This window comes from Furipterus horrens, unplaced genomic scaffold (genome assembly GCF_987537825.1).
Source record: "Furipterus horrens unplaced genomic scaffold, mFurHor1.1.pri manual_scaffold_13, whole genome shotgun sequence".
In the NCBI taxonomy this organism is placed as follows: domain Eukaryota; kingdom Metazoa; phylum Chordata; class Mammalia; order Chiroptera; family Furipteridae; genus Furipterus; species Furipterus horrens.
In genome coordinates this window covers 22268223-22292791 of record NW_028327183.1, presented here as the reverse complement: position 1 = coordinate 22292791, position 24569 = coordinate 22268223, and the positions used below count along the sequence as shown (strand labels likewise).

General features: G+C 44.3%; 1 protein-coding gene and 1 long non-coding RNA gene across 2 annotated transcripts; one reads left to right on the top strand and one right to left on the bottom strand.

Moving 5' to 3' along the window:
- Nucleotides 1-1472: 1472 nt before the first annotated feature.
- NUDT7 (nudix hydrolase 7) lies at nucleotides 1473-10035 on the bottom strand. Its single transcript, XM_090259792.1, has 4 exons — nucleotides 9898-10035; nucleotides 6859-7012; nucleotides 3387-3545; nucleotides 1473-2270 (listed from the first exon to the last, which is right to left on the bottom strand). The coding sequence occupies exons 1-4, from the start codon at nucleotides 9927-9929 to the stop codon at nucleotides 1902-1904; spliced, it is 714 nt and encodes a 237-aa protein (XP_090115918.1). The 5' UTR covers nucleotides 9930-10035; the 3' UTR covers nucleotides 1473-1901.
- Nucleotides 9511-23592, top strand: LOC149994253 (uncharacterized). The gene is made up of 3 exons (XR_016507661.1): nucleotides 9511-9604; nucleotides 22625-22730; nucleotides 23528-23592. It is a non-coding gene; the product is annotated as an uncharacterized LOC149994253 (long non-coding RNA).
- Nucleotides 23593-24569: the final 977 nt, after the last annotated feature.

Genomic DNA, 24569 nt, shown 5'->3' with positions numbered 1-24569 from the left:
CCACACAGAGTTCAGAAAGGTGACTTTCTGCCCTGCCTGGGAGGTCACCAATCTACCGTGCAATTACACTGCTGTCAGATTGTAAATACACATTTGCAAACGCTTCTATAATTGTTCTGAAATCATTTAGGCCTGTTCATGCAGGCCTAGTTATAGAATGTTAATGGGGAACCTTACCCAACATCTGCTTTCATGGTTGGAGCCAGCTTTGTGCTGTTTCAACACTTAACGGGTATAAAACAGCAGAACAGATATTTTCCTCTGCCAACGCTCAGAAAGTAAAAACAGCAACAGTGGAGAGTTGTACAGCTGATTGATGGGCTCAGTGTGGACAGCACGTTCTTAGCTCTCACAGTCTTAGTAAAAATGGCTTGGCTTTCTAAAAATTGAGTAAGACAGTAAGATGGGCAATTGCCATCACATAATCGAGGTTATGTTGCTTTGCGCACCTGCTTCCCTGACCTCGTGCAGGACGGTTAATACCATAATTAAACTAAGAAATTCCTGTTAAAGGTAAAGCAGGATATATGGAGATGCCCATGAGATCTCAAGGCGTGCAATTGAGAATGTTCGTCTTTTTGACTTTTGACTTTTGATGTAGGGCTTAAAATTGGTGTTTTCCTGCTCACCATCCGAGGTAGATACATTTTTTTTTATGATTAGTAGGCATACAGGCCACTTGTGTTCCTTCATTTCAACTGCTCTGGATGGTGACTGCCGAACCCACCATCATCCACGGGTATCCTGTGCCTGCCACAGAGCCCATATGTTAAACGTCAGAGCTCATCCCACATTCTAACTGCTGGCGAACACCTCAAGTCTGGGTGACTATCCATCTGGCCATTTTCAAGGGTTACGGCATATTACTTAGGGTTATAGCTCTGCTCACGCAAAGTGACTCCAAATTACAGTGGCCGAAAGGTAACAGAGTTTCATTGTTCTCCGGTGTAATAGTCCCAGCTCTCACATGAGCAGCTCAGGGTGGCGGGCTGCTTTGCTCCAGAATCGTTCAGAGACCCAAGCCCTTCCCATCTTTTGGTTCTGCCATTCCCCCAGGAATTGTCTTCATCTGTATGGTCAAGGCTGGGTTGCAGATAAATCCATGTTGCAGCTCATGGACCAGGGGAAAAAGTGCAGGGAAGCTGGCTTGTCTCTTAAATTGGAGATGACCTGCAAAGTCAACTTTCATTCACATCCCATTGGCCTAAACTAAGTTCCAGAGCCACATTTAACTACAAGGGATCCTGGGTAAAGCTGTTTCTACCTGGGAGCTTTGGACTCTGCTTCAACTCTACTGAAAGGACAATAGATTTTGATGGCTGGTCAGCAATTTCTGTCACATGGTCATATATTCAACAGATATTTATTCAGTGCCTACTACATGCCAGATACATTTTCTTACATGTGTAGGAAAATAGTGCTAATAAATTGTGAGTGAAATTATGCAATACTATTATATAAACACCTTTTCCACTTTTTAAAAAAGATTTTATTTATTTATTTTCAGAGAGAGGGGAAGGGAGGGATAAAGAGAGGGAGAGAGAGACATCGATATGCGAGAGAAACATTGATCAGTTGCCTCTCGCACACCCCCAACTGGGGACCTGGCCCACAATCCAGGCATGTGCCCTGACTGGGAATCGAACCAGTGACCCTTTGGTTCACGTGCCAGTGCTCAAATCACTGAACCACACCAACCAGGGTCACACTTTCCACTTTTGAAAGACTTCTGCTCTTTCAGAAAACAGAAGGCAACTGAAAATAAGGCAAGGATTTTTATCTTCATATTGCAGGAAAAATATTCGCACCTGTCAAATTCCACCAGCTGGCATTATTGTTGTTCTGCGGATAAGCACACACAAAAGCTGCTTAAATAGTTATTTGGATGTTGGTCTCATAAATCATAACTTGCTTGTTGCATGTTTATGAAGCCCTAGGAAGGATTCTTCAGAGGATGATATTAGATCATTGAGATTGAATTCAACCTCAAAGGTGGGCTGTTTTTCCAAAATAATTAAGGCAACTAACAGAGCATATTTTGCAGTTAATCCCTTGATGTGGTAAGTCACACCGTCTTCTGGGGTTGTGTACTCAAAGCAATGAAAAACCAAACGATGACCATGCCGTGTCAGGTGATTCTGGTGGTAGGCGAGTGGCTCCAGGAAGTACTCCAGGGGCACCAGGAACACATCCTTAACTTCAGCAGGATTAGGCTGGGCCTGGAAGTTGTGGTCTACAAACCCTACAACCGGTGTTATCAGTGCATTTCTCTAAAAGCAGAAAACAAAATACACAAATTAAGAAGTAAAGAGATATTGTTCCAAATGCTAACGTCATGCCACTGCCATGTAAACTAAGATAATAGGCTGAAGCAGTCAATACATAAGGTAGGTTGGGAAGGAGGAAGACCTTGCTGCAGATATAAACTTGACGTCCCCCATTGAGGTCCCCTGCGAAATGAGGGTAGCTTCTGTCCTACCTTTGGCAGCATCTGTACGATAACTGAAAATACTTTGTGAACGTAAGTGGGTACAATCTTTTGGAAAGCCAGTTGGGCATTATAAAAATATGACCCCTCTGACTTGGCAATTGCATTTGTGTAAGTCTATCTGTATGATAAATTCCTACTAATGAGAAAAGATACAAGTCCATCAGGTCCTCTAATCATTATAACAATGACGAGATGCTGTGGGAACTTCGTTTATATCAATTAGCTTATGGAAAACTGGTTTCATTATACATCGGCTCACTTAAAGTTGCGGAACCTATCAACAATGTTAAGTAGGGACTTACTGCACAAGACTGAAGCATTATTTTCAATAGCCCCAAACTCTAAAGTTACCACTCCTCAATTGATGGACATTTATGGTAGATCAGTTATGAGTATAGCCACATAATGGGATTCCATGCAGCCCTTGAAAAATGCAAAAGATAACTTTCCCTATCAGTATGGATACTTATCAATAAAGTGATATAACATTGGAACATATTCCCATTTATGGGAAATTATATATATAATAACCCATATGTTTATATGTGGGAGGATTTCTATTTACAATCACAACTGTTTGCAAATAAATGTAGGGCACTGTTAAGTGAAAGATTCTACTGGAAATTTTGAAAGGGGGTGGGGGGCAAGGGTGTAAAAATATCTACAGGGTTCCACAGCATCCAGTTTGAAACCCAGCCATGGAGTTCCCTTTTCATTTCCACATGGGAAAGAGAGGCCCGGACAAGACAAGGGGCTTTCCCAGAGCCACTTCATTCGTCAGGGGCAAAGTGCACACAGGGACCAGTCTTGCCGGGGCATGCTTGGCCATCCTGAAGACACTGGATGCTCTGGGAGCTCACGAGTCTTAGAAACCCATTTCTGTTCCAATCCTTACATCAAGTAAATAGGGCACCAGGCAGCAGACAACGTCCACCTGATGAGGGCACAGCCCCACTTCCTCCTGGGCTTCCCGGAGGGCGGTGGCCACCTCATCCACATCAGTAGGGTCGCACTTGCCTCCAGGGAAGCAAACTTCCCCAGGTGACCGTCTCAGCTGGATAGGGAGAGAACAGAGGTGTGTGAACAGAGCACTGTGTGACTGCAATTCTGGAACCAGCTGCTCATTCAACAAGTACTTCCTGAGCTTCCATTTCGTGCTAGAGACCATTCTTCCAATGGTGGTATTAGGTGGAGAGCAGGAGCAAAACCAAAAAATGTTGCTACTTGACTCCTTTTTTTTAAAAAAAGAACTTGGTGAACTTCTCACTTCTAACTTTTCTCTGTTTGCCCTCCAAAGATACCATACACACACAAACAGATTTGCAGACATACAGCTACTATAATATCACTCTCTCCACTTCTGTATAAGGGAACTAGGGCTGAAAAGGGGTTCAGTAGCCTGACCAGGTTCACATAAGGGGTGAGTAGTGGAGCTGGAATGTAAACCAGCATTTTAATTCTGGAACACACCATACACTTACTAAGACCTCACACAGAAACTGTGGCCCCCCCAAGCCATCAGCATGGACCTGTGTCAGCGCTGCCATGCCTCTGCACACATGGGAAAAGGAACGGGAGCCTCTCCTGCCCTGCATCGCCCGATTCCTCATATGCCCTTGACTCCATGCCTTCCTGACTTCAGAGCTGCTCGTCTCCGTTTGCAGCATCCTAAAGACCACCCCTCTTTTATCCTTAAAAAGACTTCTCTCCTATCTCGGGCAGGGGTGGAGAAGTATGAACCCTCAGTGCCTCTCTCCTCTGCAGGACCAAACTTCTCAGCGAATGTGATCTCAGTTTCTTCCACACTCAGTCCTGCCCATGCCCACCATCCTTTCTCTCCTGAACTGTTGAGGAGACCTCAGGGACAGCCTCCTGGCTCGGCCCCTTCTCAACTGTGTGCAGTGAGGGTGGTGTCTGTGCGAGCCTCCTAGGGTCGTGGGGCTGGTCACATGAGCTGATGGCTGAAGCACATGGCACAGTGCCTGGCCCATGTGAAATATTAATTCACAAGAAGTCGTAAGGACAAGTCTTTTGGAAGCTAAATCAAGAGGTCATGCAGGCACTTTTAGCACCAGGGCCAATATATCCTTGTAAGAATAAACTAGGTGCCGTTATAAATATTGTAATGTTCCACAGTTTTAAGTCCAATTTAGGCAGGCTTTTATAAAGAATGAAGGAAATCATTTTAAAGTTCCTCTCTGCTAATAAATCAATACAAAAACCAAGTTAAAAGATCAGTAACAATGCAGGAACTGCTACAATACACAGAAACCCCACACATCTTCACATCACTTTTAGTTACAAGCATAGGTGAAAACCAGGTTGATGGACATGTTTCTCCTGTCTTGACCGTTCAGCACCCAAATACATAAGAAAGAGACCTCATGTTACATCACCCCTGGAAATTAACTCCATAGTGTTAGCACCCAGCAGGCACCTGCAGGGACTCATCAGGCTTGACAGAAATACAGACCTGATTTAATAACTATTTTAAATACTCATAAGAAAATGTTATGCAGTTTTAAAGAAAATTGGCATATTCATAAAAATGATTCTTCACAAACTGTCAGCACCAGAAAGGGACCTTATTTAAGTACAGAAGTTTTCAATCATTTTATTTTCTAGTAAATACCATAACATTTTAATTGAATAAAACCTTATGGAATTCTACTCAAAGCCAAATAAGGTTGGAGCCAAATTTCCTAAGACTTTCATCTATGCGTTTTCCCTTAATTTCTTCTTGCCTATTTCACGCCCTGGAGAGCAGAGGGAGGAGAGAGAGAGGAGGGAGAGCTGAGGGGGGAGAGTGGACAAGGAAGAGGGGGAGCAGGGAAAGGAGAGGGAGCGACAGCCTTTACCCTCAAAGTATTAGGCACTGTGGTCAGTCCCATTTTAGGAAACCGAGGCTCAGGAATGAAGAACTTTGCTCCTGGTTGCAGAGCTAGCCAGAGAAACCACTCTTAAGCAGGAGGGACTATTGACACACGCCCCATTCCCCACCTCCTGAAAGGCAATCGTGGACCCAGCTTGTGTGATTCCAGGGAGAGGCCACATGCAGGTAATGCCTAAGGGAATTTCTTGACCCCAAAGCCAGGTATGCTTAGCATCTGATTTAATTAGATTTAAGTACTAAAAAATGTGACCTTTGCATATTGGAGTTTGTAGTCTAGAAGATTCTCATTTAAACATCAATAGGCAAAGATCCCTTAGGTAAAACAGAGACCAGAGGCCCATTTTTGTCTTGTTTAGATTTTTTCCATTACTGTTTTTATGATAATTCAAAAAATACGTTTAAGTGTTTCTCCTGTGTGTTTTGGCACCCGTGCCCGGGTTCCAGGTTCAGTATCTTCTCGTGGAGACGGGATTCTCATCATCTGACCCAGACAGGAAGGAAACCACCCAAATCTAATCCCAAATCCACAAAACTCCAGCTGATTTCTCAGCTTTTTTTCCCTACTTTGCTTAGAAAGACACTTTGTTGAGGCCCATTTTCTTTTTTGTACTTAGATAACTTTGAAATTACTGCTTCCCAACTTTTCCTCAGGAGTACCCCTAACAGCAAGAGACAGCCACTGTATCCAGGCGTGTACCCAGGGGAACCGTATTCCCAGCCCAACATTTCTTTCAAGTTGAACGTTTTATCTTAAGCCCTCAGGCCATGGCTGCTAATGGCCATAGGGATGGTGACAGCTGAAATTTTCCTAGTCCTTGCCAAGTGCCAGGGCACTTTTAGTTGCTTTACATTTGTTACCCTGTGAAATCCTCTCAGCAGCCCTATTAAACAGGTGTTAATATTTTGTCCTTATTTTGAAGAGACTGCAGCACAGAAGACAAAGTCACAGCTGGCAAGGAGAGAGCCTGCATTCAAACATGGGCAGCCAGCCTCTGGGCCCAGACTGTTAATTTCTGTGCTCCAGAACTGTCACATTACACCTGAGGTGGGATTGGTCTAAGATAGTGGCAAAATGTCCCCCATTCCTGCCAGGACAGCAGTCAATCTCTGGAGACATTTGTGGTTGTCACAAACGTGTGTGTGTATGTGTGTGTGTGGCAACTGGTGGGGAGGGGCCCAGGATGATGCTAAACATAAATCCCATAAGGCACACGGCAGCTCCCACAACAAGGTATTATCCAGCCCAAATGTCAATGGTATCGAGATTAAGAAACAGTGATCTAAAAGTATTTTACATTATTTATTTTTCTTTCCAAAACTTCAAAAAATTCCATGTTATCCTGTGGCCCCTCAAACACACAATTTTGGAAGTCCATTTGAGAATCTCTTGCCTCAAAATGTATGCAAGTGACAAAATTTGATGGGGTTTTCAAATGCCCTGAAACGTTAATGGCAGAACCTTCTTGTCACCTACCTTCTCTGACCGGAGGGTGAACAACAGATGCAGTTTTCCTTCTTTAGCCAACAATGGTAAGAGGATGGAATATTTATCATACGACAAGTGAGAATATTTGGTCCCAACATCATGCTTCCTTAAGCGGGCCTTAGCACCATCTATCAAATTGTTTCTAAAAGGGAAAAAACCAAACATTATAGTACCAGAATTATGGTAAAAATTTCCTTGTCCTGCCTATGTTTCTGCTTTGTTGTGTACCTTGGCAAGATAAAATGAGGCAAAAAACTACTGTAGTCCCCCTTTATCTGTAGTTTTACTTTCTGTGGTTTCAATTACCCACAGTCAATCTTAGTCCAAAATGTTAAAAAAAAAAAAAAAAATTCCAGAAATAAACAATTCCTAAGTTTAAAATTCTGCACTGTTCTGAGTAGTGTGATGAAATCGCGCACTGCCCAGCTCCATCCCACCTGGGACGTGGCTCACTCCTTCATCCAGGTTATCCAGGCTCTATATTGCCACCTGCCCACCAGTCACTTAGTGGCCTTCTTGGTGATCTGATCGACTGTTGCAGTATTGCAGTGCGTGTGTTCAAGAGCCCTTATTTTTTTGATAATGGCCCCAAAGCATAAAAGTAGTGATGCTAGCAATTCAGATATGTCAAAGAGAAGCCTAAAGTGCTCCCTTTAAGGAAAAAGGTGAGTAGTGTGCAATAAGGTATTTTGAGAGAGACCACACTCACATGGCTTTTATTACAGTATATTGTTATCATTGTTATAGTCTATTATTAGTTATTGTTGCTAATCATTTACTCTGCCTAATTTACAATTAAACTTTTTCATAGGTATATATGTGTATGAAAAACCATCATATTATACATATATGATTTGGGACTGTCTGTGGTTTTGGGCATCTTTTGAGGGTCTTGGAATGTATCCCCTGTGGATGAGGAGGGGATTACTGTACTAAGAAACACAGCTTAGTTTATCAGTTCATTTGAAAATTAAATTAAATTTAAATTATGGTAAATTATTTTTTAACAATGCAACATTTAAATGTTGAAATCCGTAGTTATATTTAGGTAAGACAGGTTGTCTGAATAAGTCATTTAAGGTTAGACTACAGTAAAATTAAGGACCTCCTCTTAATCTGGCCCTTATGCCATGTTATTAAGCATTCCTGTTGTTATCATGTATTCAACTGTCTTATAACAGTGGTTCCCAAACTTTGGCAGCAACAGAATCACCGGGAGGGCTTACGACAACACAGATGGCCGGGCCTACCCCAAAACTGTGACTCAGTATGTTTGGGGTGGGGCCTAAATATTAGCATATATCAAACTCACAACCAACGGTCATGCTGCAGACGAGGGCAACACACTCTGAAAAGCATTACCTGATAATATACAAGTGTTTAGATTTATGACCACAAATGGTACCCTGAGTTCATGACTGTATTTGTTTGGGTCCTTTTGAAAGGTATATTTTGTTGCTGACTTGTGTAGTGGGTTAAATATAGTGTCCCACTCAAAACCTCAAATGTGACTTGCCTTGGAAATAGGGTTTCTGTAGATACAATTAAATGAAATAATCTAGGATTTAGGGTGAAATAATCTGGGATTTAGGGTGGGCCCTGATTCCAATGACTGGTGTCCTTATATTAAAAAAAAAAAAAAAAAAAAAAAAAAAACAGGAGAGGACAGAGAGAGATAGATACATGCAGGAAAGGCCATGTGAAGAAAGAGGCAGGCACTGGATGGGATGCTACCACAAGCCAAGGAATGCTGGGAGCCACCAGAAGCTGCAGCAAGGCAAGGAAGCACCCTCCCCTAGAAACTTCAGAGGGAGAAGGGTCCTGCTGACACCTTGATTTTGGACTTCTAGCTTTCAGAATCGTGAGAGAATAAATTCTTCTATTTACGCTACCCAGTTTGTGGCACTGTTATTGACAACCCAATAAAATAACAGTTTGATCTTCATTTTTCTACACGAAAGGCAGTTTTGCAGATGTTTAAGTCAGTTAGAACTGGTTTCAAAATATTTACGAACGACCTCTCTGAGCCTCCCCTTTCCTCATCAGTAACTTCTTTGAAAATATTTGTGAGGATTTAATGACATCATTCATATACTGTGGATGTTACTCAGCTAGTGGCCTATGAATGGTGACTACTGTAATGAATGTCACCATAATAACATGAGCAGTTGCTTGCGGGAGGTGTTTCTATTTTTTGCCTCTTTCTACAAGTGGTCGGATACAGTAGTGAACAGCAAAACACAACCAAAAGGCTTGAAAAGAATCACTGAGTGCTGGCACTGGAGGGAACACCAGGGTGCATCCCAAGCATACATACTGGCATACAGAAGAGGCAACTTGCTGACCCAGGGGGAATGGACTTGACCCAGTGCGGCTTCTAAGAAGCCCCCCGAATTAATCAGGGGGTCCAGCAGATGCAAAGTCTGCAAAAAGCGTGTCCGTCCACATTAGGGGCTGATCCTTTGCATAATCACCATAAAAACACCAACAACAGCAGCAGTCAACCTGTCGTGAGCATGGGCTTATCCCACACTCCTGCTTGCCTTTTCTCTTCTTACCCTCACAACAGCCTGGCGAGATGAGCGCATTACCCGGCCCAAGCCAGAGAGGTTATGTAACTGCGAGCCTGAAGGTCCCCACTGGAAGTAGCCACTCGAGACCTTGAACCCTGAGTCGCCTGCTACGGACTCGTGGTTCCTAAGGTTGAACTCCGGAGACGTCTGGAGCAGAAGAGGTAAGCCGGTTGCGCAGGGGGAAACGCTTTGCCCTTGTTGGGGGGGTGGGGGGGTGGAGGTGAACCCATGAAGAGTGTTAACCTAAGATGGCCAAAGCCCACATCTGTCTAGGGCCGGAGAAGGTGCAGAGGTCCCGGAACCCTGCGGGGGTCCAAGGAGGTAAGTGCACCAAGAACGGACTCAGCAAAAACAATCGCAGGCGGAAGGCCCCAGCGACCCGGGGCCCAAGACCTGTTAGGCCCCGCCCTGATCAAGGCCGGTCTTAGTGTGCCCGGGGCCAGGGAGGCTTTACCTGACTGCCTCAGGAGGACAGGACCGCGACATTGTTGGGGAAAACTTTGTTTCCAGCAGCAGATTCCTCTAAGGTGCTCCGCCGGACGGGCCTGCGCAGAGCGGCAGCGGTCCTGCCCGGGGGAGAGAGGCGGGGCCCAGGGACGGAGATAAGGCGGGGCCTACGGCCAGAGAATGAATGGGGCGGAGGCCCGTGGAAGTGGGCGGGGCCTAGCGCCGTACGCGGAGAATCGGAGCCGAGCGACACTGAGAGCGGGGCTGGAGGGGCTTAAACCCGGGCCCTCTGGGTCGGGTTGTGAGAAGTGGTTTCTGCCCAGCTCCTTTATCTACGTCTGGAACAACAGGCATATGAGGAATTCTGAAGTTGACAATTGTAATTAAGGAGAAAAAGTGTGAAAATGCAGTGCTGGTGAGTGGAGAAGATTCTGACACTAGCATTCACTGTTGCTAGGAGGTTAAGCTAGTTAACCTTTCTGAATAGTCGACTCGCATTTACTGAGCACTTACTCTGTGCTTCGTGCAGATCCCACAGCATGTGGAGCTTACTGTCAAATGGGAGAGACAGGGAGAAAGGAATAAATTACATAGGTAACGCAGAGCCCTTTAGTCCTTGGAAAGCACGTGAGGGAGAAACGTGACCAAATCAGATCAGAGAAGGCTTACCAGAGAGAATGGAAACAGAAGACCTCCAGAGCAGCTGTTCTCCAGTACAGTTCAGGACCAGCAGCATCAGCACCACCTACATGCTGTTAAAATATAGACTCTTGGGTCCCATCCCAGAGCTGCTGGATCAGAACCTGGGAGTAAGGCCCAGTGAACTGTGCATAGGAGATTCTCATGCTCAGAAAGCCACTGCTCTCAGGTATGTGTGGAAAATAAACAAGGGAAAAAAGGGGGGAGGAAAGAGAGTTCTAGGGAGAAGGAGAAGTTTGTGCAGAGACTCCATGCTGTGCAAAGACCCCAGAGGAGTCGTGCCAGAAGAGCCAGTGAGAGGGAAGCTAGTTGGAGCTGACAATTAAGAGGTCAGATTTCAGAGACTTAAGGCCAGGCTGACTTCTGTATGCCTGGGACCCACAATAATGTTTTAATTTTAATTTCTTTTAAAATCATAAAAAATGAATATAATAATAACCAGTATAAAATAATAAATCTAGCCTAGATTACATTCATCTTTATACCAATGCAGTCATAAAATAGAATTCATTTTATTACTATCTTAAGGAAGAATAGGTTTATAAAAGCAAAGTTGCCTAGGGTCTGTGAAATTTGTAGTGTATCCCTGGGTTGTGGGACAGTTGAGTCACAGTTCTCAAGACCACCTGAGCTTAGATGTTCACCTGGCAAGTCTGCTGAAGTTGAGAGAGCCCAAACCAAAAACTTGATGACATCCTAATGATAACAGTGATGGTACCTCACCTACATGTACTTAATCCTCTGAGCAACCCCATGAAGTAGGGTTATTTCCATAGAGGAATTAACATTCTCACTTTCAGGTTAGGAAATAAAGAATGATTTGCTTAAGTTCACACAGCTAGGGTTCAAGGTTAGATCATTCTGACCTCTGAGTTCATTTAATTTGACATCACCTCTCAGAAGCAACTGACCTGTGAATTATATGGCTCTGATTATGAATAGAAAAGGAGATAAATGAACCCTTCATCCAATATCCATTACATACTTATTATATGCTAGGCATGTATAAGATGTGACCCCTTGACCTTTAAGGCCTTTTATCTTAATTTATTGGGGGTGATAATAAACATGACTTGGCTCTAATAATATATAGCATGTTCTCCGTTCTGTATGAGAAGGGAAGGTAGAGTGGTTCAGAGGATTGAATTGAGGACTGAAAATTATTGTCTGGGGATCTTATTTTCTCTTCTTTTAGATATCCTTCAATTGAATCCTCGATTTGAACACGAGCAAACTGAGACTCAGAGTAGTCTAGTGCCTTGCCCATGGTCACGCAGCAGGTGATTTGTGGATCCAGGTGTTGATCCCATCCACTGAGCCGCAGCTGGCACTCTGGTAGATTTTGAGGGATAAGTGGGATTTCAAGAGGCCAAAGTGGAGAAGATGGCATTCTTGGCAGAGGAAACAGCCGGAGCCAAGCATGAGTGAAGAATCTTGTTCAGAGGAGCAGGTAGTGCAACATGGCAGGAACAAAAAGGGCATTTTGTGGAGTAGAGCCCCGGAAAGAGAAGAAAAAGGCTTTGGAAGCCGCAGCAAAATGGAGGTTGACCTTCTTCCTAAAGAGAGAGGAATAATAGGTCTGGGTTTTCAGGAAGATGTCTGTGGAATCAGGGTGGGGTGGATTGGAAGTAGGGAGAGACTGGAGCCAATCAGGGGGCTCTTCCAAAAGTCTGGACACAAGGAACCGGAAAAAAATGCTTTAAGCCTTCTGAAACACTCCCTACATCAGAAAGTCAGAGTTACCAGGTGTGAGAAACGCTCACAATAAAAAACTGGGACATAGAACTTGAGCAGTAACCAAGACAGTTGTTTATTCACAGATCTGCAGCTCTGGGCGCAGCCAAAAAGCCAAATAAAAGGTGCGCGCGCCGAAAGGATGGAGCTGGCTGTTTTTATCCTAATGCAAGTAAAGCGCCCCCCTTTCCTTCTCCCCCTCCCCCTCCTTCTCTGTTTGTCCTTGTTGTATATCCGGAGCTACAGTCTAACGCGATTAACTAAATTAACTGAGGGTGATAATTAGGGAGATCTGGGTATAGGTCTGTGTCTAGTTCTTCTTTGAAATTTTCCTATCTTGTTTGCTGGGCTGTCTAGCTACATTTTCCCATTTCCAGGAGTTTGGTGATGAATATCTTCCCCCCTTTGATCTCAGATATCCTTTGTCCTCAGAAGCATTTGTGCTGAGCTGCAGAATGCCCCTTTCCTGACTTGTAAGTATGCTGATACTGTTAAATCTGGCTCGGAGACCCCTTGATTCAAGACTTAATTACATTTGTCCTTTGCCGCTTATTATTTTCTACTGGTTTGAGTGTCACCAGTTACCTTGCCCCTTACACAGGGGACGGTCTTAATGTGAAAAGCAGGATTGAGATGCTTTGCTGTGCACGAAGGCTGTGTGCACAGCATCTTCTTTCAGGATCAGAGAGACTGCTGTAAAAATACTTAGTTTTTATGGGTTTTGTAAGGCTGACAGCCACAACACAGGTAACATCAGAGGTGAAATGCATCATAATAAGATTATATGTACATAGTATATACATGCATGTATGTGTGTGTGTATATCTCCAAACCTGCAAAAACAACACAGGCTTCAAGGTTAATGGGCAATGTCTTTAGGGAAGATGACTTGTCTCTAGCTTTTGTACACAGATTTATTGGTAGCAACATAATTCAGAAAAATGTGTGGAAGAGAAGCAAAGCTATAAAAATGTTCAGGGCAGCATGCAAAACCAACACCTCAATGTGCAGTTCTCTCAAAGAAGCAGCTCCCAGGGGCCAGGGTGAACCTTAATCTTCAGTTCACCCACCTGGAACCTTTATTTGAGTAGCACCTGATAGCCAAGCCTGAGTGCTGCAGAGATAAAGAAACTCCAACCAGCCTTCAAGAGCAGAGGATGTCTGGGGAAAAGACCTACAACTAACAATTAACTTTAATACCAGATAAATGCTTTAATCCAGGAAAAGGGCTAAGTGCTCTGGGGAATGAAGAGCCACAGGCAAGCAATAGGCAAGCAATTAATTCTGCCTGGGAATAGGCCATAAGGTCTAGATAGGCTGTGGAGAGGTGGTAAGATAATAGGGAATACTTAGCGCTTAGCATTATTTTTCTAAGAATTGTGAGTTTCCTCCATTCCTTCCTCAATTTGCAAGAGGGTCTGTAAGTAATTGGAGAGGGTTCACAAGGGAGGGCTTTCATATTAAGTATGGCACCCATCAGAGTATAATGGTTATAATTGCTGGGTTGGGCATTCATCCTCCATCTATTCCCAGCACCCCCCCCCCCTCCTGCCCCTCTCGTGCCAAATCAGAGATAGTTATGGGGGCACAACCTTCCCAGCCTTCCCACCTTTTAAGGAGAGGAAGTTGAGGGAGTTCTTTGAGGATTAGGTTTATATAGGAATTTCCCTATGAATGGGATAGAGTCTTCAGCAACAAAATCATCTGGGGGATACATGGAAAACTCAGTGCTCCAAATTCCACCCCACGGGTTCTTATCTCAGGGTAAAAATTCACCCAAGAACATGCTTTTCTGAGCAAGCTTCTAGGTGATTCTGTTGTAAAGTTTAAAGACACTGGTCTAAGTGCTCCAGATTGAGACATCTGATGTTGAGGGCATGGCCACCTCCTTGCCTCAGAGGAGAGGGCAGATGGTGGCCACAGTCTCCAGGAGGTACCATTCCTGGTAGCATTGGAACAATCTTCCTTTTTGGTCTTGGGAGTTGGCAACTTGGGCAGGTCCATCTCAGCAGAGGCTCCAGGGAAGGTGAGTTGATTGTTTTGTAGAATATAGGCTGGAGTGGACAGATCCCTACATAATGTGGTATCTGCTGGTTTGTTTGTTTTTAAGACCGCTTAAAAAAGGGAAGAACTTGTGAATTGGGATCAGCACGTTCTCTCATTGGTGCCCATTTTGAGCTAGCCGTGGAGCTGGAGGTTGGCGATCTAGAGGTGCATGACAGTTGATTCTTGCTCTTGAGAGATTTGGAGTCACATACAGCAGCGAGTGACGTCAGTCAGCACAAGCATCTTCTGGGGGCTGATTACACATGTATTCTTGGGCTGCAGCCTCAGGGATGTTGATGAAGGTGGGGCTCAAGCATCTGCATTTGCAACCAGACCCTTGGGTCATTCTGATATGTCTACACTTGGAAGACGGACAAATGGAACTTGAATCTGAAAAAATAAAACAAAAGAGTGGAAATCAGCCAGGCCCAGAAAGTCTACATAGACATTTTAGCTGAGAAGTCATTGACCTGAGACAGACCTTAATTTCTGGAAGCCAGTGTGGACTGGGAACAAAAGGTTAGACATAGAGTATAGAAAAAATGCTTCTAGAACTTCCCCGGGTTACAAAAATGTAAATTTCTTGGAATTTACATTTGGGCTCTGCAAAAGTGGTTTTTCTAAGTGATTCATGGTGTTTTTCATCCATGTTTAATTTTTATTGGGTAACAATAAAACAGATATATGCTTGCGTATTAAGATGTCTTAAATCTCTCAGTTTCCATGAGCCAGGCCTGTCAAAAACTGACAAAAACCGATGGGTGGGCATCATTCATACATTTTATACAATCGTTGGTTCTCATTTTCGTGCACCTTTAGAAATGAGCTAGATTAGTTCTGTTTAATTCTTTTACTGTCATGGAATCTCTGTGTAATGGAACAACCAAATAGGTTTAGTTACCAATAACAACTATGCGGGGAAATTTGTAATCTAAATGAAGGCTTGGCCTAGGATGTATGTAATGACGTAACTATGTTGTACAGTGAGGCACAGTCTGGTCTCAGTTATCTTGTGAATTAGTTGTGAAGTTGGCTTAAGATTTTCCAGTGCCTGGGGAAGCTCAGTGTCTATGGAGAAAGCACAGACTCTGTTCCACAGAGAATTACCCTCTGTGTCCTCACCCTGGCCCTGGGTCTACCACCAGGAACTCGCAACTCAACCCTGGTCAAACCTTTGCATTTACAGATTGGTGGGGGGAAGTGGAAACTCACATCACTCCCCAGATCCGGACTTCACCACTTAGCTGGCGTGGTACCTTATCCAACCCATTGTTTTCACCACAAGAAAAACCATGCCATCTGTGCTCTGCTCACAGGGATTACACTCTGGCATGCAGCCTTCTGGTGTATCTGGGATAATGTATACTACCAGGTGGGCAGAGAGACAAACAGACAGAACCGAGACAGATGGACAGGCCCTTTGAGAGGGAGGCAGTCCATTTGCTGCTAGCCTCTGGTGTTTCCTGTGGCTGGCTGGCTGAAGATGGCCACATGGTGTTCTCGTTGAGGGGGAGGGGTGGGCATTAGTGAAAGCCAGAAAAGAATGTGCGCTGTCATGGAGTAATTTCAGATCTGATGGTGGAAGATTGTACTTCTTACAATACTGTCCACTAAAACTTCTCCGCAGTGATGGAAATTCTCTATATCTATACTTTCTAATACAGCGGCCACAAAGCAAATGTGGCTATTGAGCACTTGAAGTGTGGCTAGTGCAAGTGAGGAAATAAATTTTAAATTTTATTTACTTTTAGGTAGTTTAAATAGCCACACATGGTTTGTATATTAACACAGGTAGTGTTACAATTTCTGAGTTTCCTTCCATTCCACAACCTTCTTGGAAACATCAGCTCAAGACCTCCACAAAGAGTACAGTGTCTTTCAGGTTAAACACATGCTTTGGGAAGAATCCTTAGAGTCTTCTTCCCAAGGTATTTTTGGGAAACAGAGGCCAGAAGCAAGTGTCGTTAGTTCCTTTCTTTTAAAAAGAGTAAGCTCAACCCTGGCTGCTGTGGCTCAGTGGGTTGAGTGTCGGCCTGTGAGCCAAGTGTCACTGGTTCAATTCCCAGTCAGGGCACATGACTAGGTTGCACGTCAGGTCCCCAGCTGGGGGCGCGAGTAAGAGGCAACTACACAGTGATGTTTCTCTCCCTCTCTTTCTCCTTTCCCCTCTCTCTAAAAATAAAGTAAATTTTAAAAAATGCTAACAATAAAAAATAAATAAATAAAATAAAAATAAAAAAAGTAAGCTCACATTACCCCCAGTGGGGACCCACTCTTATCCCCCTTCCCATTGCAGCAGTGAGAGGTTTGAAACAGGCCTTTAGATTTACCCAAGACAATAAGCTGTTAGCAACAAAAGTGCTTATTTCTTTATGCCTATTACATGACATGAGCTGTGTTACATGTTGGATGTTGTGATTGGATGCCATACCTGTCTTTAAAGAGCTGCTGTTGTGGAAGGGGAAGTACAGTATTTCCCAAAATGTGTTCCAAGCACTGTAGACCTGTGATGGGCTCTGTGGGAGGGCACTAATGTCAAATACATTTTGGGAAGGCTGCATTTGATACTGCCTCTCACAGATATGTAATCTGTGAACATGGTAAAGTTTCCACACTTCGTTTGACCCCACTTTCCTCTCATGTACAGAGTTCTTTTTGCTCCCACAATCCCCACTGACATTGATCTGAACTGGTGTTTTGTCCAAGGCACTTGGGATGGTGCTTCACGTGAGCGATGGATGGGCATCTCGGGGCAGGCGGAATTACTTCCTCCTGGGTCAAAGGCAAATCTCATGGAGAAGCCTGATGCTGTTGCCCCAAATAGTATCTGAAATCCTGCCATTCCTTAGTCCCTTCATCTGCTTTACTTTTCTTTATAGCCCTCATCACTAGATGATCTAATATATGGTTCTCCTTAATTCTCTGTCTCCCTCAGCTAACATCTAAGCTCTAGGAGAGAGGGAGCAAAGTGGCTTTTTCCCACTACTGTGGCCTCAGCACCCAGGTAATCAGTAGGTATTTTTTGGCTGAATATAGATATTGAAAAAGATTTCAGCTGGATTTTGAAGGAGAGGAAGGATTTTGATGGGCCAGAGGGAAGGTGAAGTTCATTCCAGAAGGAGAAGCGCGGAAGAATAAAAGCACGTGGAGTCGTGTAGAAGTGGGCTCTGAGTAAAGAAAGGATGGGCCTGGTAGTGGGAGGTGGCACTGCTGGGATACATTGAGTCCCTCCCGGGAAGAGGGGAGGAGAGGAGGACTGGTTGGCCTTGCAGGAGCAACTTCCAGGGAAGGGCGAGATGTTGGAGGCACCTCCATGGCTTGAGAGAGTGCTGGGTTTCCCAGTGACGAAGAGGCAGTGTGGGTCGTGGCCACAGTCTGTTTTCTGGAATTCTGTCTAGGTTACCAGCCCACAGCACATCCATTCACACACACACACACACACACACACACACACACACACACACACACACAAACACACGACATATGCATGGTATCTGCTTTTATGAAATTTTACAAGATGGTTCATTCAAAATGAAGTTGCTTCAGTTTACCTACCTGGAAGCAAAACGCACAGCATAAAACCTGCACAACAGAGACTCTCAGGGGCTGCCATCCTCATAAACCTGTCTCCCCAGGATATTCACGGAGGAGGTGAGTCATCTTTCTGGGAAAGGGCATGGGCTGCCAGACTGTATTTCCTCTCTGCTTTGTCATTCCGAATACAGATGTGCTTTAGAGGCAGGGATAAAAGGCAGAACATGTTTCTTCTAATGGTGTGTGCCTTTCTTCCTAGTCCAATGTACATTTTGTTCCCCAAGGAGACTCTGGGCAGCTAACTAGCCTAATTGTATAGCCCTCGTGGAAAATGATGTTTATAGTTTCTGCAATGTGAATCCTCCTCCAACTTTGCGCAGAGATGAAAATGTATGTCCTGTTTAATATCAATAGAAATGGATTCCCTACCGCATGCTGCACACAGCAGCCCCAGGGGTGCTGGTTTGCCTCTCCTAACCTGCTGCCACCGTCACGTGTGATTTTGCCACCACTTATGCTGAGGGCCTCCGTGTGAGGCATTGTGGGCAAGTGTGTTTATTGCTGTGCATGGTTGGGCTTAATGAATCCGCATACTCACCCTTCCAAGTAGAGACTCTCTTCCTCCCTTTGGCAGATGAGTGTGCAGAGGCCGACAGCTGAGAAACAACTGAGGGTCATGGAGCAGATACAGATGGAGCTGGGATTCGAATAAAAACCATTTCACTCCAATGTCAACATACATTCTTTGGCCTTTTGGTCCTTATTGAATGTGACTTTTATACTATTTCTGTCTAATTTTGTAACTGTCCATTTGATAGCCACTTTGTGTACACACACACACACACACACATATGCCCTCAGATGCCTGTTATTTGTAATATGTACTCTACCTATTAAAGCAGTGGTTTAGGTGGTTTACCTGATATTAAAACTAAAAATGACTGAAAAACATGAATCATTTACATGGGAAATGGGAGGGAACTGAACCAGAAGCTGAGGGCAAGATGGCAAGATGTTCGCTGCACTTAAGGTTCTCTTTGAAGTTCCAGGTGGAGCAAAATAAGAAGCCTTCTTTCTTTTTTGTCCGATGTCTACATCCTGCTAAATGTTTCCAACTTGCATTTGCTTTGTCATCTGTGCACAGATGATGGGCTCTTCTAGCTGCTGGAGAAAACAAGGGCCCCCATCTCTCTCAGCAGGACAGAAGAGAAAATGAGAATAGATCAGCATCCAAGAGTTCAGGCTGTGCTAGGACCTGACCTTACAAAGCCCTAGCTGGATGCAGACCTGGACCCATTCCAGTACACCAAGGAAGGCCCTACATACAGACGACTATTCTTCCAGCTTCTCTTGCAGCTAGGCAGAGTCATGAGACTTATTCTGGCCAATGAAATGTGAGTGAAAGTGATGTGCCACCTCTGGTTGAGAGAGTGAAAAAGCCTCAGACAAGTCGTAAGTTTCTGCCCTGTACCAATAGCCTGGAGCCACAGGCTGAGGTAGCTGTGTCCCGAGAAGATAGAGCTCTCTTAACCTGGGGTCCTGAGTGACTGGGTGGACCAGACTACTCCTCCCAACCCCTCCCACTAACACACACACCCCATGCTGGTCATGTAATGTGAGCATGAAAGGAAACAAACCACTGGAGATGACTGTTTATTTACTACTTAGCCTATTCTATCTTGAGTAACACAGATCCCCAGTATCCAGAGGCAAATTTGATAGAGTGGAAACAAACATCTCAATTTCTATTGAAATTAAATTTAAGGCTCATAAAATTATGTTAATAAGCTTGTTTGTACTCTTACTGAGAAATTATAACCTTCCATCTAACAAATACTTAGATCGTGTTAATTAGAGTGCGATGTTTTTCTGTAATGCTACACATTAAGCAGTTTTCATTTCTATTATGTTCTTGTAGTTACATTTAGATCTTGGAAATGTTTCTTATCGTCAAGTCTGTATTTCACCATAAATCTATCAAGTAGTACAAAGCCTACATGTGCTGTGTATCTTCAGGGTGCATCCTCATCACCTGGAGATCTTGCTAAGCACACACTGCTGGGCTCCACCCCAGAGTTTCTGATTCAGTTGGTCTGGGGTGGGGCTGAGAATCTGTATTTCTAACAGTGCTGCTGCTGCTGCTGTTCCAGGAACCACACTTTGAGAACCATGGCATCTGCCTCACCTGGGAGCTTATTCAGTGTGCAGGGTCTCAGGCCCCACCTCACACCTACTGAATCAGAACCTGAATTTTACCCAGACTCCCTGGTGGGTTGTGTTCATAGTGAGGCCTGAGACGTGTTGCATCAGAGGAAAGAGAAGCATTTTTCAGCACAGTGAGACTCAGCTGCTGCCAGTAATAGCTCAGATTCCCTCGTCTCTGCTAAGTTCAGGCATTGCTGTTTCTTTTTTGTGGTCATATTGCAAGAATTTTTATGTTCTTCTGATCCCCAGGTGTAACTGAACTTTCCAGACCCGAGTGCCCATCATAAGTTACCTGTTTGCACAGCGCTGCAGTGGAGGTTACAATACTTCCACAACATGTTGTGTATTGTGGGGTGTACCAGCTTTGAGTTTCAGTCCTGGCTTCACTGCGTCATCGCTCTGACTTTGGAGAAGATAATCTCCCTAAGCCTCCTTTTAAAAGGAGCCTTAATAACAGGATTTACCTCTTAGGATTGTTGTGTATTGCTAATGTACATCCAGTTCTTAGAACAATTGTGGGCTTATAGTCATTATTATATTCTCCTATGAAGCTTTTCAAGTTTCAGCTCCTATCATGATTTCCTATGTAGGTGTCTATACACAGACTGTGAACTGTGCTGGTTGCTAAACTTGTAAATGAATGTGTTATTCATCTCTGTGTCTTGCTAGCACTTAGCCAAGTCCTCTCACGTGCTAGATGCTCACTACATTTGGCCAAATGAACACACAAGTGTGTGCACTGTCTGTGTGCTCGTTCCACCCTGCAGGCTCGGGTGTGGGGTTCTCTGGGACACGGAATGCAGGAATTAGAAAGATCCAGTATAATCATGCAGGGAATGGTCTCCCCAATTTCCCTGCTCTTGTAGCGAACTCTCCATCAGAAGAGTGGAGTGGGGGGTGCTGTGCAAATCTCAGAATACTTCGGAGTTAGAAGACACTCCCAGGACAAGACAGCCAGGGAGAAAGGGCCAGACACCGAGGGATATGGGGAGCTGAGACCAAAATGCAGCCCTGGCTAGCTGCCTCCCGCTCTCTGCAGGGGTGGATGGGGTATGCTAGGCAGGTCCCGATACTCACCTACCCACGGAGCTGCCACGTCTTTTCTCATTGCTTCCTTTCTCCACTACCACCACCTTCGTCTTCTACCACCCTGCTCAAGTATTGATGAAAGACAAGAAGACCCCACAGAGGGTTCCCCTGTGGACAGCCGTGACACCACAGATGGTAGATTGTCGCTTTGACGCTAGAGTCCTCGCCCCATGAAGGGTAGGAGTTACCTGCTGTGTTCTCTTGAGTATCCTGACAAAGTCTCTTCTTGAACAAACTTTGGTCAGGCTCCCCATCACCCACTCTTGTTTTTTTTTTTTTTTTTTTTTTTTTTGTGATTTCATTTATTTATTTTTTAGAGAGAGGGGAAGGGAGGGAGAGAAACATTGATATGCGAGAGAAGCATCGATCAGTGGCCTCTCGCTTGCCCCCTACCAGGGACCTGGCCCACAACCCAGGCTTGTGCCCTGACCAAGAATTGAACTGGAGACCTTTCAGTAGGACGCCACCCAATCCAATGAGCCATACTCGTCAAGGCCCTTGTCCTGTTTTTGACTTGCCTACCCCAGTTTTACCAAGAATCCTGCTTAGTCAGGTTAGTGAGGATCCTGCCAACCCCGATACCTGATCAAGTTCCTCATCCCCCACCTTTAATCTCCCTAGATGTCTTCTTTTAGTAACTTTTTATCCACTGACCCTCCACACTCTGCTAAATGGCTATGCATCCCCAGCTATCCTTGCTGTAGTTGGAGCTGAGCCTGGTGTCCCTCCCCTATGGGGATAGTTTGATACCTATTGTAATGCTTCTGAGTCAGTTCTTCCTTGCCATTTTAACAAGTGTCAGGACAATCTTTTCTTTAACAATCTCCAGACCCACTCACAGTGTGTGGCCCATGAAAATGACTTGTGAGAGTGGAGCAGGTTTGGATTCAGGGAGCTCTGCCCCCTTCTAGCTGTGTGACCCTGGGCAGGTTCCTCAACCTCTCTGAACTGCAGGTTCATCATCTGGAAAATGGCAGTAATAGTTATACCTGTTGAAGCGTTGTTTGGGGGATTAAATGAAACACTGCATGGGATGCATTGAGCACTTTGTCTGGCACCCTGCAGGCTGGGAAGGGCTGAGGGCAGAAGGGCCAGATATTACAGGGCTATAACCACCATGTCAAAGAAGTGGGAATGTAAGTCTCCCTTTCAAACTAAACATTATAAGCCTTATAGGCAGTCCCCTAAAGAGTCTCTCCTTAAACTGCCTCTTTGCTGCAGTAGTTTTGAAAACTGTTTATATGGCAGCTGCTACAACGAAGCTTTGTGTTTTGTGATTACTTGGCTCTAACAACTGTCAGTTCCTCCTAGAACTTTGTTTACCTAATTTGGTTAGACTGGTACACAGACAAACGGGCTTTGATATGATAAATGGTCCATGAAAGCGAGAGTCGTATGCCTATACCACTAATTCCCATTCTATCCAGGGATGAAGAAAAAGGTTGCCAACTGTGAAAACCCACGAGATTAGAAGCAGATTTCTGATTGTCAGCCTGCCGGGAGACAATCATGTCAGCGTGACCTGCAGGAGTGGTAATAACTTGCAATTACGTACTAACCTTTCTCTCAGGACACACAAACGCTTTCTAAATATTTTCTCAAACTCACCAAGGCAGAGATGCTGGGATATTATTATTTTGCAATTAAAAAGTCATCTTAAAAGAACCACTTTAATCATCCTTCCCATGCTGCTCGTCAGGGAAGCCTCTTGAGCCAGTGTTTTTGGGAGGGAAATGTTCCCTGATTGTGTTACCTGAATCCAGTACCTTAAAGCTTGGAGCATATGTGTTTCTGTTACAGTACTGAAGGGGTTTACTTGCCTGAGCACATCAAAGCCCAATAAAATGCAAACAAAAGCTTACATTAAAGAAAGTATAGGTTTATTTGCTGAGGAAATGGCCTGAAGCCTCGAGTCACAGGTAAGCTAGTGTTCAAAGACCTGGCTTCCCAATGGCTTCTAGGGGACAGGTTATACAGAGAAAAATCATTAATCATGATGGTCGAAGGAGTTGGGGCCCAGGTACGGAGTAGCTGATTATTGTATTAGATCCTGATGTCAGCGATGGCATTGCTCTATCTGGTTTCAGTCTGCAGAGGGATCGTTGAATCAAATGATAGTGGCCGAATACATTGTTTAGTTTTGAGCACTGTTATGGTTTGAAAGTTTGTGTCCCCCCCAAATTTATATGTTGAAGTCCTAAAGTCCCCTGTGTCCATGTCAGGAAGTGAAGCCTTTGGTTGGTGATTAGGTCATGAGGGTGGTGCCCTCATGAATGGGATTAGTGCTCTTAAAAAAGAGACCTCACAGTGTTCCCTGGCCCTTCCACCAGGTGAGGATGCAGTGAGAAGTCTGCAGGGAGAAGGGCCCTTCACACCCTGATCTGAGACCTCCAGCTTCCAGAACTTTGAGAAATAAATTTCTTTTGTCTGTCATCCCCCGTTTGTGGTATTTTGTTACAGCAACCCCAGGAGCCTCAGATAAACAACTTATGCTGAAGCAATAGACATCAATGAAGGTATGACTTTCACAAAACTGAACCAAAAAAAAAAATCTCTTGCAATAACAATTGAGGTACACTGTGAGTGTAAAACGCGCTCCACATTTTGAAGACATAGTAGAAAAAATTAATACTTTTATTAATAATGATTACATGTGGAAATAATAGATATGTGAAGTGAAATAAAATGTTAAAATTAATTTATTCAGTTTCTTTTTACTTTTAAAAGTGTGGTTACCAGACAACATAAAGTTATATGTGTGGTTTGTAGGTGTAGTGCACATTATAATTTTATTGGATGGTACCGATCTGAGCAATTATTAAAACGCAGATCCCTGAACCCTGCTCTAAACCAAGTGAACGGACTCTTTGCTATTGTGGTTCAGGGACTTTAATTAAAAAAATACTCCCGGGTGATTCTGTTGCAGACCACGTTCTGAGGTTAGCACAAGGCACCCCTTAGCCAGAGTCTGCTCCTCAAGGTAACGACAGTTTGCACCACGCCCTGTCGTCCTCCAGACCTTGAAGCGGGGCACTCCTGGTGTGTGCCGTGAGACGGCCATCGATACCAGTGGGACAGAGATGAGAGCGAAATGTTTTATTTACCTACATCTCACACTTTTGCAAAAAAAAAAAAAAAAAAAAGAATTCATCTTTACTTCCACAAATACTCCTTTCCACTTTTCTTAAACCACAGAATATCCTCTCTGAGTGTTTGTTAGGCAATGAGCATGAACCACGACGACATAATCCATCCTGCTTCCTTAGGATGGAGGAGGGGAGATTTGCTTGGCCCCTCCGGCCCTGGGAGCTGGAGTCATCCAGCCAAGGTCCAGAGCTCCTCTCCTCTGGCCCCTGGGGCTCTGTCTGCAGT

Bases quoted from the DNA above. Each gene is read 5' to 3' on its own strand.
- NUDT7 (XM_090259792.1), bottom strand. From the start codon at position 9,929: ATGTCGCGGTCCTGTCCTCCTGAGGCAGTCAG. The intron at 7,013-9,897 runs GTAAAGCCTCCC...TTTCCCTTTTAG, and splicing joins TGTCCTCCTGAGGCAGTCAG to AAACAATTTGATAGATGGTG. The intron at 2,271-3,386 runs GTAAGGATTGGA...TTCTGCTTTTAG, and splicing joins TGGTGCCCTATTTACTTGAT to AGAAATGCACTGATAACACC.